The sequence below is a fragment of the Lipophrys pholis genome (genome assembly GCF_963383615.2).
Source record: "Lipophrys pholis genome assembly, contig: SCAFFOLD_191, whole genome shotgun sequence".
In the NCBI taxonomy this organism is placed as follows: domain Eukaryota; kingdom Metazoa; phylum Chordata; class Actinopteri; order Blenniiformes; family Blenniidae; genus Lipophrys; species Lipophrys pholis.
In genome coordinates this window covers 1-15,830 of record NW_028292070.1, presented here as the reverse complement: position 1 = coordinate 15,830, position 15,830 = coordinate 1, and the positions used below count along the sequence as shown (strand labels likewise).

Genomic DNA, 15,830 nt, shown 5'->3' with positions numbered 1-15,830 from the left:
AATTTTTGTTGGTGCGAAGCCCATGACGGGCTTCTCACAGGCACATGGGACCTCAGCCTTTTTAATCTCGTCGCTATACTTGAATCCTCTCACTTTTGGCAAGGAGTTATCCCCATTGTGCCAGTATTTTTTTTCCTGAACTAGGTGGCCCTGGGCTTCGAAGCTCCTTTCAAAACACCGAATGTTTTCTTCTCTCCAGTTTAAACGTGCGGGCCATGGGTCATGATGTACTCTCCAGCAAGATTGGAAACCTGATAACAGTCGTACATTGGGCCTAGAAGTGGTTTTATTATTGAAGGTAGAGCCAGTAGGAGGCAAATCAGGCGGGTACATGGAGCGGTGCCTCTTCTCCTTGGAGGGAGGGTTATATTCCTTTGGAATTAGGTTGTAAATAGACTCCTCCTGCATTTGCTTATTATAAATGCAACTGAAATTAATTGTTGATTGATAATCAATATGGAACGTATCTAAAGCCTGGCCTTATCCATGACTTTGGTATCTTCCTCATTCGATAACGATGTTGTAATTTGCTCAGCTGTTAGGACTCCTCTCTGTAAAAGCAAGAGAGGACCTTTCAAGGAGACTCCTGCTTAGACACTTTTGACTGCTGTTTTTAAAGAGTCTTTAAAACAGGTCCAAAGTAAAACCTGAACAAATCAATGATGTTGTGGTTGGTAATGTCCTCCAACCTGGAGCAGGGCCAGTTCCTGCTCGTATGGCACAGTATCTAGCCGGATTCCCAGATTCTGTCTCAACAATGAGTGTCAACAGAATGTGTTCATCTGGATTGTAGGCTTGTGCAATCATCGCCTCTAAAATTAGAGCAGGCATCATTGATGTGGGAATTGGAGCTGGCGTTGAGAATATGTCTATGTATGACATGATGTCAGCTATGACTCCAAACAGCGTTGCTGATGAAGTATACGACAACCAAAATGCCATGAACTGTATGTTGTCAATGGGCTTAACTTCAGAAAATGTGGCATAGAAATTCGGGATTGACCGGGCAACCCAAGATGCTCTTGCTGCTGATAGTCACCGCAAGGCTGCCATTGCACAAGAAAAAGGCTACTTTGATTCAGAAATAGTACCTGTTACGATTTTTAAAGATGGTAAAAAAATTGTAGTCTCCAAAGACGATGGAATTCGAAAGGAAACAACTGTCTAAACCCTTGGCAAATTAAAACCAGCCTTTAAAAAGGGAGGTACAACTACAGCAGGCAATAGCTCTCAAACAACAGATGGTGCTGCAGCTGTTGTTTTGGCTAGACGATCTGTAGCAAACAAACTAGGTTTGTCCATAGTTGCCAAGTTCACAGACTACGTAGTAGCAGGTGTACCTCCTGATGTTATGGGTATTGGCCCAGCTTTTGCCATCCCTTAACTTCTGAAGAGGAACAAGATGACGAAAGATGAAGTGGACATTTTTTAACTTAATTAGGCTTTCGCAAGTCAGGCTACATACTGTGTCAAGAAGATTGGAATTGAGCCTTCCAAATTTAACCCTAAAGGAGGTGCTATTGCATTCGGTCATCCCCTAGGCTGCACCGGCGCCAGACAGATCGCTACTTTGCTTCCCGAACTTAAAAGGCAAGGCAAAAAGAAAGGCGTGGTATCAATGTGCATTGGTACAGGGATGGGTGCTGCCGCCCTTATCGAACTCTAATGAGACATAAAATCAATAATAATTCAAGGCATGTTACTCCTATAATCTATCATCTTGAACTAAGCTTATTTGGCGATTTACTATTTGAAATTGAAATGGAAGTCCTTATTCTGAGGCTAGATGCCAAGGAATTCGCATAGTTCGGCTTCTTTTGAAAAGGCTTTTTCAGGGATCTTTAGTTGGGGTTATTTTGTAGGATGTTTTGTTACTGGTTTCTTTGATTGTTTTGATTGGATTTTAAAAATGGAAGGCAGTTTTAGTACCTTTTCAGTCTTTTTAACTTCAGAATTTGCTCTCAGTTTTTATATTATCCGCTTGCCTTTGTTTATTTAAAGTTGATCCTCAAGCTCGAATTAAAGACGACCTGAATGAGGCGCTAAATTTCTAGTGCTCCATCTGCCCTTCTTCTCCTTCTCGATTTAAAAGTGTTTTTTATACCCATCTTCGACAAGCTGATCTACATCCAGAATCGGTAACATCTCACCATCGTCAGGTTACTAATACTCAGCAAACTAATTATCATCAGTATCATTAGTAGTCCTTGATAGAAAATCTTTGATTTGATAAAGAGCCTGACAAAATTGATCAAAATTTAGATCAACTTTGTTGCTGCTGATGGTCTGGAAAATCTTTATAATCAACTGTCTACTGAGATCCTGACGTTGAATGCTGTACTATTTTAAGAAAATAAAGAAGTTATGCAGATTAAGGCCGCATTGTTTGTGCTCATCAAATAGAGAATTTCGAGCTCTATTAAAACTTCGGCCTGAGTACAATGAAAAAATCTTGAGCAATTTTTTCTTTATGGGTTTTTATTTCTTTATAGAACTTCTCTTAGATATCTCTTTAATAGGACTAGCTCCATTCTACAATATCGCATGTTCATGTTTCAGGGATTTAATTGCGTTGATAATTGCTTTTCGGTGCTAGGGGTCTGTAGTGTGATCCAGCAACAGCTCATAGCTAATAATAGTAGTCCTTAGATTGTCCAACAACGCTCCATTTCGCAATTTCTAGTTGATTCCTTTTTACGACTGTTTCATTTCACGGATGAAAAGCCTATTGGAAATATAATTACTTTACTTAGCTTTGAAAGCTTTAGCTTGAACGGCTAGTTTCTGAAGCTATTAGTTTGACATTTTCATCCATTCTATTTTTTCATCTCCGTATTTTTCTTCTAAGAAGATCTAAGCGTCTAACTGTGTCACTTAATTGTTAGTCATCAAGCAAAGGATTTCATTGAGGTTCAATTCTTCCCTGGAATTAGTCCTGCGAAGCTTAACGCTGCTATTTTTAGATTTTTAGGAAATTGAAGCCATATAAATATATTCATTTCTTAATCTCAAACATTGATATTGTGTAATCATACGATCTCATATTAGAAATAGATGATACCAGAATTGCTCTCGCATTGTATGCTCACCTCAAGTGAACCTTTCCTTGACATTGAAAAGGTTTAAAGCTTCAGGAAACCAACTAACTCATCCTATTTTGAGTTATTTTCCTTTACAATAAATTTGATATCTTCACTGTTCTCCACCTCCAATTAAATATTACTTACCCATGAAATTTATACTCCACCATCAAGAATCGTTTAAGTTTGTTTTGATATTCTTCCATGTCTTATTTATAGGTAAGGATCGATTTTGCCATATCCCTCTTTCCCTTGATTAAAAGTTCCTCTCATACTGAAGAATTTAATGTTCAAAGGGAAATTTAAAGTATTCAGAGCTTTTTATTATTTCGCGATTTAAATTTAATGCTATTACTTAACCTCTTATTCTTCTTTCTTTTCTTAGATTATCTAACGCGTTTATTATTTGTACTTTTTATCATTATGATCTTATTGTTTTCCTTCTTGTTAAAAATCATTCGGTTTATCTTTCTGCCCAAGATATTCTCTTCTTTTTGCTCTTATTTTGGCTCTTTAATTTCACCCTACTGTTCTATTTTAGGTTAAGTTTTCTGTTCTTATTTTTGTTCATCCTTCTGCTCTTATATAATGTTTTATTTAGTTTAACCTTTTTATTGATCATTCAGTTCTTTCTTCTGATCTTTATTTTATGTTGGTCCATCCTTCAGCTCTCCCTTCAGTTCTAACTCACCCTCTTTACCATATTATTGATTCTTTTGTTCTTCTTTATCTATTTATTGATGTTTTTGTTCTACCCTCTCTTATGTATGTTCTACCTTCTGTTATGTATGTTCTACCTTCTTTTATTTTGCTTGTTCTACCTTCTCTTATACTTGTTCTAACCTTCTCTTATGCTTGTTCTACCTTCTCTTATGCTTGTTCTACCTTCTCTTATGCTTGTTCTACCTTCTCTTATGCTTGTTCTACCTTCTCTTATGTATGTTCTACCTTCTGTTATGTATATTCTACCTTCTTTTATTTTGCTTGTTCTACCTTCTCTTATACTTGTTCTACCTTCTCTTATGCTTGTTCTACCTTCTCTTATGCTTGTTCTACCTTCTCTTATGCTTGTTCTACCTTCTCTTATGCTTGTTCTACCTTCTCTTATGTATGTTCTACCTTCTCTTATGCTTGTTCTACCTTCTCTTATGCTTGTTCTACCTTCTCTTATACTTGTTCTACCTTCTCTTATACTTGTTCTACCTTCTCTTATGCTTGTTCTACCTTCTCTTATGCTTGTTCTACCTTCTCTTATGCTTGTTCTACCTTCTCTTATGTATGTTCTACCTTCTCTTATTTATGTTATACTTTCCCTTATATATTTTCTACCAACTCTTCTACCTTCTATTATGCCTTCTCTTATGTTTTTGTATCTTTCTCTTAAGCCTTCTATTCTATCTTTTATGTCTGTTCTAGTGTTTACACAATTTTCTATTCACCCCTCTGTTAATCCTTCTTCTCATCTTCTTTCTAGTAGTTCTGCTGTTCTTTCTTTTACTCATCTTATTTTTGTGAATTTTTCTGCTCTTCGTTTGATTCATCCTTCTTCTAATCTTTCTGCTTCATTTCCTGAGTTTCTAATTTATAGGTTTCCAAAATGTATTTCGGCTATTCTTTTATCATTTCTTTATCATCCATCTTTTCTGTTGTTAGGGCTTTTTTCAGATCTTACCCTTGTTCTGGAAAAGTTTATCTCTTATTATAAAGTTATTCAGTTACCTACATATGTTATTCTTGAGTATCTTTCCGCTAACTCATTTATGTATCCTTTTTAATCTAAGTTTGTTCGCCATTATGCTACTTTTACTGTTATTTAACAAATGCATCGAGTTTGTCGTTCTTTTGCTGGAGATCATTGGGTATTACATCCTTTTAAAGATTTTCCTTAATGTTTGATCTGTTCGATAATAAATTGATTGAATGTTATATTTTTTATTCTTTCTAAACAGCTGATTATGCTTTTCTGTCCATTTATTATGTCTTGGTAACTTTTTATTTCTATAAAGAAATAGCTTATCTCTCTGATTTCTGTTCTTACTGAACTACTTTCACTTGTTATTTAGTCTATCCCTCTTTTGACCCTGTCTCTTCTTTCATCTCTGATATTTTCTATTTAACCTGCTACAATTTATGCTGATCTTATGGAATGCTTGATTAAACCTACTCTACTCCTTATTACTTTATGACTGTGGAGGCAATAATTGTCTTTACATTTTGTTTTTAATCGGCTTTTTATCTTTACTCATTACTTTATTTACGAACTGGAATCTAAGGCTATACTTCAAATTGTTTGGTCTATTGCTAAATTATTTTAACTGCTGCATTATTGCCTTACTCCTTTTCAACCGTTTTTTATTACTTTTCTAATCCTTTTACATAACAAATCCAGGCTTATATAAAGAAGAGTTTTAATACTATTCTCCTTTAGATTATTAAAGATTTTGAGGTTCTTCTGCTACAAGTATATTTTCTATTTAAATTTTTTACTCCTGTCTAACCTCTTAGGTTTTTTGATCAGTTTATTCAACTTCTTTTGCTCTTTATTCAGCATATTTTATTCCAATGCTTTGATTGTTATTTGATTTTATTCCTTCATCTTCTTACTGTTTTATAATTTTCTCTCTAATTAATTTTTATTATTATTCTAGTTTGTTTTTATCATCTTATTATCTTTTTAATTTTTATTACTATTCTTGTTAAAATCTTTCTGCTTATTCTCGTTTTATCTTATCCTCTGATTCAAATTTAATACGTTCTTCTTATTCTCGTTATATCTTATCGAAGTTGTCTTTTTACTAACCTTTACTATGGAGTTATTCTTGTTTGATCTTGTCCATTTATTGACGCTTTATTATGTCTTCTTATTCAATCCTTTCCTGATCCCCTTGTTTATTCTTTTCTTATTCCTATCTTTTGATCCTATCTTAATATTATCGCTTGATCCTATCTTAATCCTATCGTTTGATCCTATCTTAATCCTATCGCTTGATCCTATCTTATTCCTATTTCTTGATCCTATCTTATTCCTATCGCTTGATCCTCTCTTAATCCTATCGCTTGATCATATCTTATTCCTATCTCTTGATCCTATCTTATTCCTATCGCTTGATCCTATCTTAATCCTATCGTTTGATCCTATCTTAATCCTATCGCTTGATCCTATCTTATTCCTATCTCTTGATCCTATCTTAATCCTATCGTTTGATCCTATCTTAATCCTATCGCTTGATCCTATCTTATTCCTATCTTTTGATCCTTTCTTAATCCTATCGCTTGATCCTATCTTATTCCTATCTTTTGATCCTTTCTTAATCCTATCGTTTGATCCTATCTTAATCCTATCGCTTGATCCTATCTTAATCCTATCGCTTGATCCTATCTTATTCCTATCTTTTGATCCTTTCTTAATCCTATCGTTTGATCCTATCTTATTCCTATCGTTTGATCCTTTCTTATCCTATCGCTTGATCCTATCTTATTCCTATCTTTTGATCCTATCTTAATCCTATCTCTTGATCTATCTTAATCCTATCGTTTGATCCTATCTTATTCCTATTTTTTGATCCTCTCTTGCTACTTCAGTTTCTTCTTCTTTTATTCCTCCTCCCTTATTTTGTTTTACTCTTATATTCGCTTCTTTTCTCTGTTTGCCTTCTCTATTATTATCTTTTCAGAACGCTGTCGTCCATAACTTATTCAACCTTACTGTCATATTCCAACTCGTATTATTACTACACATTATCCGCCGGTTATTTGTTTACCTAAACCTTTTCCTCAATTTTGGCCTTACCCTCCTAAGTGTAAGACTCGAATTTTCAGATCTTCTTTTGCACTTTTTCAGCCTCATCTTAATAGAATTAGTTATCGTATTTATCTTCAATTTAGATCTTGTTTTATTGTTCCTTTGGGCTTTGAATCTTTGGACTTTGGGTTTTAAAGATCTTTGGCTATTCTTTTTTGAATGCTCAGAACTTTATAGTTCATATTCCTGCTATGATTGTTTAGATTAAGATGACACCTTGGGCTTTTTATGTTTGAAAAAGTCCATTCCCTGCTTGTTCATCGCCTCATTCGACTAAGCTAAATCCTCAATAGATTTTAGCTTAGGCCTTTGTCGGTCGAATTTGCGATGTTACTTTTTGAGTGTCTCTTCCTGAACAAGCTTCACTCCATGAGGTATTTTTTTTCCAGTTCTTTGCTCCTCATAGTCCTAATGATATTCCTTATCGGAGAAGAGATTATTGGACTAAAATTTCGGTCTTCCCTTCTAACGAGATATCATCTGTCTGGAGTTAGGCCTCTCATTTAGATAGCTATTAATGTCATAGCCTCTAGCAAGCTTCCTGATTTTAATGTTCTTATTCCTATCGAGGCCGAAGCTCTTTGATAGTTTGGGGATATCTAGCTTACGTGTCTGATAATCGATTATCTTTTGTAAGTCTGTTTGAAGACTATGTCCTATTCCTCGTTTTATTCGATTCTCAGTTCAGTGCATATTTGGATATGTCTACGCCGCGTTGCCGTTCCTCAATGATGGTCTCTACCAATTCGCATATCCTCATATGGCTCGGCCACAAGTTGGATTGAAGCTTGGAGAAGATCAATGTGTTAAATATGTAAATTTAAAACGCTCCGATCCTTGGGAACTGGACAATCTCTTGAGAGATTTCATCGAAATACTTGTTCTCCAACTAAAGTTTGCCCGACAGCTTGTGATAATTGGAGGGTACCTGGTTCTTGTAGATAACAGAGTCAGGATTACTTCTGATTATTTTGTCCCGGATAGACTAGAAATGCTAGTCATACTTACTTTCATCATGACGAGTACACCACCTATGGTACCTACAATTCTGGCAGCATTCGACCACAATCAGGGGGTGTCATCTCCTCTCTCCATCAATTAATATATATCTTAGTGACAATTTCATCAACGTTATAGAATTGATCAGTTCCCTATCCATACTCCCACATGAGAGTTGTAGTTGCTTGAGGGTTAAGTTGTTGCTGCTATTTAATATTATAATGTGCTCATTTGATATGCTGTAGAATTCAACTCTTTCTATACCAAATGCTGTTTAGGGTTTTGCCCTCGATCTATTCCATTATAATTACCAGCTAGAGCTTTCTAAGGTTTAGTAATTCCGACTATTCTTTAATTTTTATAATATCCTATTATAACGATCGATCAGCTTGATTGTTTTGCATCTGTCTTCTTCAGCTGCCAGCAGCAACAGCAACCTCTGGCTTTAAACAGTGAAAGGATCGAAACCTTCCATATTCTTGACAGTGTGTAATGGATCACGTCTCTTTTGCATAATTTAACTTAATGAATAAGATTCATTTAGCCTTACTATTCTATGTTAGGATTTATGAGAGGTAGCCTGGTATGCGTTTGTAATATTTATTAAACCATCCGTTAGAAGCAGAGAATGATTTATTATTCTCTTATTTTTTCATAAGTGAATAATATTCCAACATCCTTGATTGCGCGAACATTTCAACTTCCTTCAGGGGTTGGGGTTGGGGTTGGGGTTGGGGTTGGGGTTGGGGTTGGGGTTGGGGTTGGGGTTGGGGTTGGGGTTGGGGTTGGGGGTTGGGGTTGGGGTTGGGGTTGGGGTAGGCCTTCTTCCCACTTTTGTGTCCCTATCGTACAGAAATGGCGCATACCTTTTCGATTATTTATTTGGCAGCAATTTGTATCATATCAAACTATTTCCTTCTTGTGGCATCCAATTGAATGGTTTCTGTCCTTCTTTTCAAGCATTGCCTATAAAGTGGAAAACGCTATTAGACAGGTAAATTCAAGATGGTGAACATTGATAAATACCTGATAATTATATGGCTTGCCATTAATTTACCACTACCAATAAATCATTTGAGTTATTTTTTTAATAAAAAGCATTTAGTCTTTTAATAATGAATAATATGGAAATTAGGGATTAAAACAGACCTCTATCGAGAATTGAGCCTAAGGGGTATTATCAGATAAACCCTAGTACACATACGATATGCTCATTGCTAAGACTGAACCAATTCAAGGAAGCTGTTTTATAAACTATCCTATAAAAGGAGTACGACATAGGACAGATAGAAAGTGTAATTAAAATGTTATAAAAAAACTAAAACAAAAATCAAATTTCAATTATTTAAATGGATCCTCTTTAATGGTTGAGTAATCGCTAATGATATTGTAATATTGAACATTCATTTTTAACGGCTAAACCAAATAACAGTAAATGTCTCATCATGGTGACTGTTTATTTATAGGTTATTTACTGATATTAACTGGCCTCCTCTCGATATTATCTTTTATAAACTAGCATTTATCTGATTTGATTGGTTCAGCCAGGAACTAACACTTCGGATTATCTAGTAGCTGAGAACGAGAGATGAAGTGGAGGTAAGCACGTCTTTTTAGATTGCTGATTCATCATAGAAAATATCCACCATGCCTGAGCTGTCATGGTGACAAAAAGTTGTTGAAATTGATTTATCCGAATAACGTTGAGACTGCTGTTGACCCATACCATCACTTCATCGCAGATTTACCGCCACGATTTACCACTGTTCCTGAATTTCTTTTGGACGATATTACTTTTCATCATTATATTTAGATGGATATTCAGGGGATAATGGACTCACCAGCTAAGGAATAGTCTGCTCAGTCATAGCTGCTCTACCCTGAAAAGAAATTCCTCATCCGCTACATTCTCTGTCAACAAATACTTCCACACTATAAATCATGATGCTGTACATACCTGAAATCACTATCTTGATTATATAGGAAAGCATGCAGTTAGGATGGATTATTCATCTGTTTAAGATTCGTTTTACTGATGACTAGCCAAGCAGATGGGATCAATGCTCTCCACAAGCAGAGACTGGCTCACCTTGACCTGAACATCAAAACATTATGATCTTTGAGGGTAACAATAATTGACATGGGACTTTATCAGAATATAGGGTAGGGTCTTAAGGAAAACTCCCTCATTTCACACCTCCTGAAGGATGAAAGTCTTAAAAAAACCGATATTTGGGGCATTGGAATCATTTTCTTGTGCATTTCAGCAAAAGCTGCCCTCCAATGATCACAGTATAGATGAGACTATGTGCACTGACCATACTCTTTTAAGGTTGTGCATACGCTGTGTTAATACTACTAAGCAGATACTCTAGTGAGTGTAAGATTGATAGAGTAGAATATAACCTTTGTTAATGAGTTATAGGATGCCTGAGTAGTGAGATAGGAAAAGGGGTGGTATATGAATAGAATTAAACGAGCATAGGGTAGTGAGAGCATGAGTTTCAAGCAAAAGTTTAACTTGCTGTAAAGAGCGATATTTTTGATTTAACATGAGCAATAGTTGGTTTAGTTCTTTGCAGTTCTTTAAGGATCAAAAATTCGGGAGAAAGTAGATCTTCAGCTCTTCTACCATAGCCTCACTAGCCAGATGCAAAACAACATTACAGATAAAGCGTACTGCCCACCAATCAGGATAAAATATGCCCATAAAGGCCATTCTCCTGTGTAGAGAGACTTAGGAAGTTCAACGGTCCAAGACATATAGTCATTTTGCGCTATCAAAAATAGGTACTGAGAAGGGGTGTGACTGTCTGAAACGACAACAGTAAGGTTGTAGCTAAAGCTGTATTATTGCACGATGTTGGTTTAGAGAGTGAGCAAAATATACTTTCCTTTTAAGGATAAGCCCTGGTGCTTTTATTTAACTGAGAGAGGAGAAGATATAGCTTGAGGATAGGATTAACTAAATAGCAGGGAGTTGTCGAGGACATTAAAAAGCATCACAAAGCTTATAAACAGCCTATAAAGAGTTACAAATTGACTGTCAAAGGATCTCAGTAATTCAGCAGACAGGTTGCTGCGTCAAGAGGCATTTGAAGTCCATGCTTCTGGATTTACTTATTTGACATGATGAGTTGCAGCCTTCCTTCCTGTAATATCAATGTCAAGATGGAAGATCCTCGCAGACTGTTAACTATCATCAAGTAATTGTTTTAGTCCATTATTTGATGCTTAGACCAGACAAGCTTATTGTGATACTTCTTGGAAGTCATCCTAACTCAGCATCATAATCGTATCTGATTTAGTAGAAATGCAAGAATCCATCTTCCTCTAGCAGTAACAGCAGTTATCCAGCCAAAGTAAAAGAAGTTAGAGAATGAGATCTCGTAAGAATCTAATACAACGATTTGAAGCAGAAAAGTTTATCATTTTTTACAAACAGATTAGTAAGCCACTACAGACAGTTACTCCAGAATCAAAGAAAGGTTTATTAAAGTCTTGAGACAGGTTTAGAATTAACTGCCTTTTAGGAATATCTATCTGGTGTTGTAAGAGTCCTGTATCGTTCTACAAAGCCTGGAAATCAATCAGGTTCTAGGACAATGCCAATTCTCTTTTTAATTGGATGTGGTCCTTCAGCACTAGTGACTCATCTTCTGTTTTGAAATCGTAGGCCAGAATTGAGCCCTTCACCAACCGGAGAAATTATAATTGACAGTGGCATTGCGAGGGTTTTGAGCCTTTACTAGCTTGTTGAGAACATGAGTGTTATTGATGAAGTTATGAGTGGCTAGATGCTCTGAGGCTGGTTCGCAATCCAGAATTGTACATCTTGCTACTTCATTCATCTGAAACGATTTGAGCGCCGGTGACCTAACTTTAATTCGTGGATGTTATCACCAGCTGGGGACATTCATACACCTGCCAAATTTACAATACTCCACCATCTAGCATCATCACAAATTTTGTTTGTGGGGAGATAAGAGATCGATCCGCTTCCTCTAGAGGATGCAATCTACTTCGAACCAGATTGTACGTCAAGTGCCATCCCCTCTTCCATGTTGAAATGGATCAAGGGATTCAAGGTCCTGCTCAATCCTTCACTTAAAGCAATTCAAGGACTAGTCAACCAGACTGACGATTGCTCAGCTAGGGCAGTTCAAGTGACATTAGCTGCCACGATCTCATCGAGCAGGGCAAGGAGATAATCCAGCTAATGCTACTGCTGACAGGGACAGTATAGACCAATCGAGAGGCAGTGCAGCAGTACACCATTGGATCAACAGCTTCGAGTGGCTGTGGGTGCGGAATATTGCTTCTACTTCTAAGATTTACAAGAAAACAAAAAAGCCCAAGCCCTTGGAGTATGAAGAGAGACTGTTTCAGTTTAAGAAGACTGAAGAGATGATGGCATAGATCAATCTGTCTAACGAGCGATTAGATAGTTCAGCTCGAGTTATCTTTTCCATACCACCAGCCTACAAATGGCCATCCCAAGAGTATTTTGGATACCTAGTTAATTTAGTTTTATTAGTTGGTACCTAAGAAGCGTTAATGGTAGATGATACATATGATACAAGTTGCATAAAACACTACCTTGGAAAGATTGAATAGCCTTCCCTGCTGCTTTTGATCTCAGCACTCTTTCGAAGGACACACTGAGAAAAGTGGTCAATGTCATATAGTGCAGAATGGCTTCAACAATGACTATAATTACTGCTTTTATGAGGAGGCTCACGATCCCCAGCTTCTCCTGCAAAAGATTTTGGAAATAGTATCCGATTAAAACAGCAACCTGCAGCTTTAAGTGCTGCTTGGGCAATGCTTATGAAGAATTAACCCATCACTGTTCTATACTCTGGCTAGAGTTAAACTTACTGCTAGTTGATATCTTGGAATGGTATTGCCTTTCTACACGAGTGCAAGATAATAGCGACTGCGATTCTAATGGGTTTATAGGTATTGTTTAGATTTAGCGATTGAAGCAATGATTTAATTGAGATCCTCTTACCCTTGCTGATTATCTTTCCTTTCCTGTACTTGGAAGCTGGCAAATCGATTTATTCCACGGGGGTTGCGTCTTGAATCTAGTGTAGCTATACTGCTGCTAAGACTATGATTACTTTAAATAAACTCTTCTCTACTTTGGTGTTAGTTGGTTTATCCTAAGGGAGAAGGTAAGATTTGATTCTTTAACGGCTTCTTTTAGGTCTGAGATTATCTGAGAGTGAGTATTCACTAATACTGTCCTACATTTTTATTATACATTAATAAACTGCCATTATTTCAGGCACATATGGTCGCCAAAATTATTCACTATCAATTATAATACATTCTTTTATTGTACATGCATAACCCTTTCATAGCTATATGGGAATCTTACTTTGAGATCATCCTTGTGTTGTCTTGTTTTGCTCTGCTATTTCTGAATTGTCCTTTGAACAAGATACAAAGCTTGATAAAGCAGTTGATGGGTTGGTTTAAAGTGATGATAATTGATGGCTATTGTTCACTAGTTCACTGGTCCTTAAAAAGATCATGCCATACCTCCTACAGGATGTGATACCCTGGACACTCTATCTTTAAGTGCTGCTTTCGTAGTTCAAACCTTTTCCAGTTCTCTACAAACCCTCCCAGTTTGTACCCTGTCACTCCTTGTAGCACACTGACCTATTCCCAAAGTTATACCTGATGGTTGTCCTGCAAGGTCTAATTTATCACTGTGATGGTCTGCTTACAATTCAACAAACATTCTATGAGCGTGCCTGCTCCAGTATGGCAAATTACAAGGCACTGCTTTGAAGTAGCTAGAGAAGTCGTCAGTAAACCTCACGACCTCAACTTCTAGGAGAGAAGTGCCTGAGGGCTGGTAGTCTCCCCTTCCACACTGCAATATTATTTTCCGAAAGCCCTTGCGCACAGCCTCCCGATAAAACTCCTCTGAGTCGATTAGCCTAATCAACTAGTCAAATTCAGTGGTGCCGACAACCACCACAATCTGCATTTATATGAATATTAATCACAACAAATCCACAGGGGTTGGGGTTGGGGTTGGGTTGGGGTTGGGGTTGGGGTTGGGGTTGGGGTTGGGGTTGGGGTTGGGTTGGGGTTGGGGTTGGGGTTGGGGTTGGGGTTGGGGTTGGGGTTGGGGTTGGGGTTGGGGTTGGGGTTGGGTTGGGGTTGGGGTTGGGTCAGGCCTCGAGGAGGGATTGATCTGAACTACTTGGCTAGGACGGGGAAGGCTGGTATTCCATTGACTAAAGAACAACTGACCAGGATGATAAGGAGAGGAGATTACTGACCAAGAAGGACAGGAGTTAATATGAGTTTATCGACATGATCAAGGGACTAGAATAGAGACATTTGGATGCAGTGCTGAAGAGTTGGATGCCAGTAGAGATAAGCAGGACCAGACAAGCATCCTAGAGATCATGTCATTAACTTATCTCATCATAGTCAAAAGAAGCCCGCTTGTTGTAGTCGAGTGCTGATCTCTTCCCTGGTCCGGATGGTCTAGAACCTCACCTGGCTTGTAGTCCAATATGTCTTTTTGCATCAGCAGGTAGCAACAAAGCAGCTCACGAGGACGCTCCTCTAAGTCCAGTATCATGGATATGGCCTGCCCTTTGAAATCAAGGATAGAATGCTGCTACTTGTGCTTGACTGCAGTGGTTATACTTAAAGAAGTACTAGTCGACTACCTGCCGCACTCGATCTGATGATCTTGATTCTTGAGATATGTGGTGGCTGTCACTAGCTACACTCTAAGCTGGGGCACTAGTCGCGAGCCATTACCTAGCTGCTCCTGCAACTTGAATAAAAGCCTGCAGATGCAACCTACTTGCCTATCACTTTCAACTTGCTGTTCTCTTGTTCTGCAGCCGGGTAGATTGCTACACCAATAGCATACTGTTAAACTTGTCTGTAAGCGATAGTGAATTCTTAGTTTTAAAGGTGTTGCCGATCTCTCCCAGTAACGTCTTCTCTTTACGGGGTGAGATTGCAGCCAGTTTTGTGACTAGGTCTGGCAGTGAAATACATTGGCTTTCATCTGGTTGGAGACAGTTGCGGGTCAGGGATTTTGTTGCTTCAGTAGTCGCAGGGATGGAAGGGAAGGAGACCGATAGTTTAGTGATGCTGTTGATCAGCCTGCTTCTCTGTTTTACAGTCCCAAGGAGTCTTGCCGTACAGCATTTCAAAGAGGATGATGCCAAGCGACCAATGGTCGTTCTTGGTGGAGTACACATTGATATTTGAGGGACTAGGGCGACATGTAGAGTGATGAGTCTACATTATACTTCTATCGGGCACCTGGGGTGATATCCTTCTTGGCAAACCCGAAGTCTGCTATATTGCAGGACTGTCCGTCCTCAGCTAGGAAGATGTTGTCAGGATTGAGGTCAAGGTGCAGGATATTCTCCTTAGCGATCTAGCAGAATCCGTCGTTGATTTGCTGAAACAACCGTAAGGCCTCGTCCTCAGTCAGAGAATATAAAAGATGGAGTACGCCTTTTTGAATTCTAGAGTAGACATGTACAGTAGATACATAGAAAGTGATTGTTGCTTTTTGAGGAAATCGTTATACAGCATACGATAGGTAGGCTGTAGCTACATTCTTCAGAACCTCAATTTTCAATTCTCATGAAAACTACAGTCATTGATCAGTTATCCATAATGAGACATCATAGAGTCATTATGATCCATTTGATGAGATAGCGTCTGAAAAGAGTGATCTCTTAAAATGAACGCCTCAAAATACTCAGATGAATGGCAAAAGGGGTTGGGGTTGGGGTTGGGGTTGGGTTGGGGTTGGGGTTGGGGTTGGGGTTGGGGTTGGGGTTGGGGTGTTGGGGTTGGGGTTGGGGTGTTGGGGTTGGGGTTGGGGTTGGGGTTGGGGTTGGGGTTGGGGTTGGGGTTTGGGGTTGGGGTTGGGGTTGGGGGTTGGG

At 38.0% G+C, this 15,830-nt stretch overlaps 1 protein-coding gene across 1 annotated transcript; it reads left to right on the top strand.

Annotated features, from left to right (window-relative positions):
- Positions 1 to 865: 865 nt before the first annotated feature.
- On the top strand, positions 866 to 1,666 carry acaa1 (acetyl-CoA acyltransferase 1; the record flags this gene model as incomplete). The annotated part of the gene is given in 6 exon segments (XM_080493941.1): positions 866 to 985; positions 989 to 1,165; positions 1,169 to 1,381; positions 1,385 to 1,429; positions 1,433 to 1,438; positions 1,442 to 1,666. Coding segments are annotated over 6 exon segments (786 nt in total).
- Between the last annotated feature and the right edge of the window lie 14,164 nt (positions 1,667 to 15,830).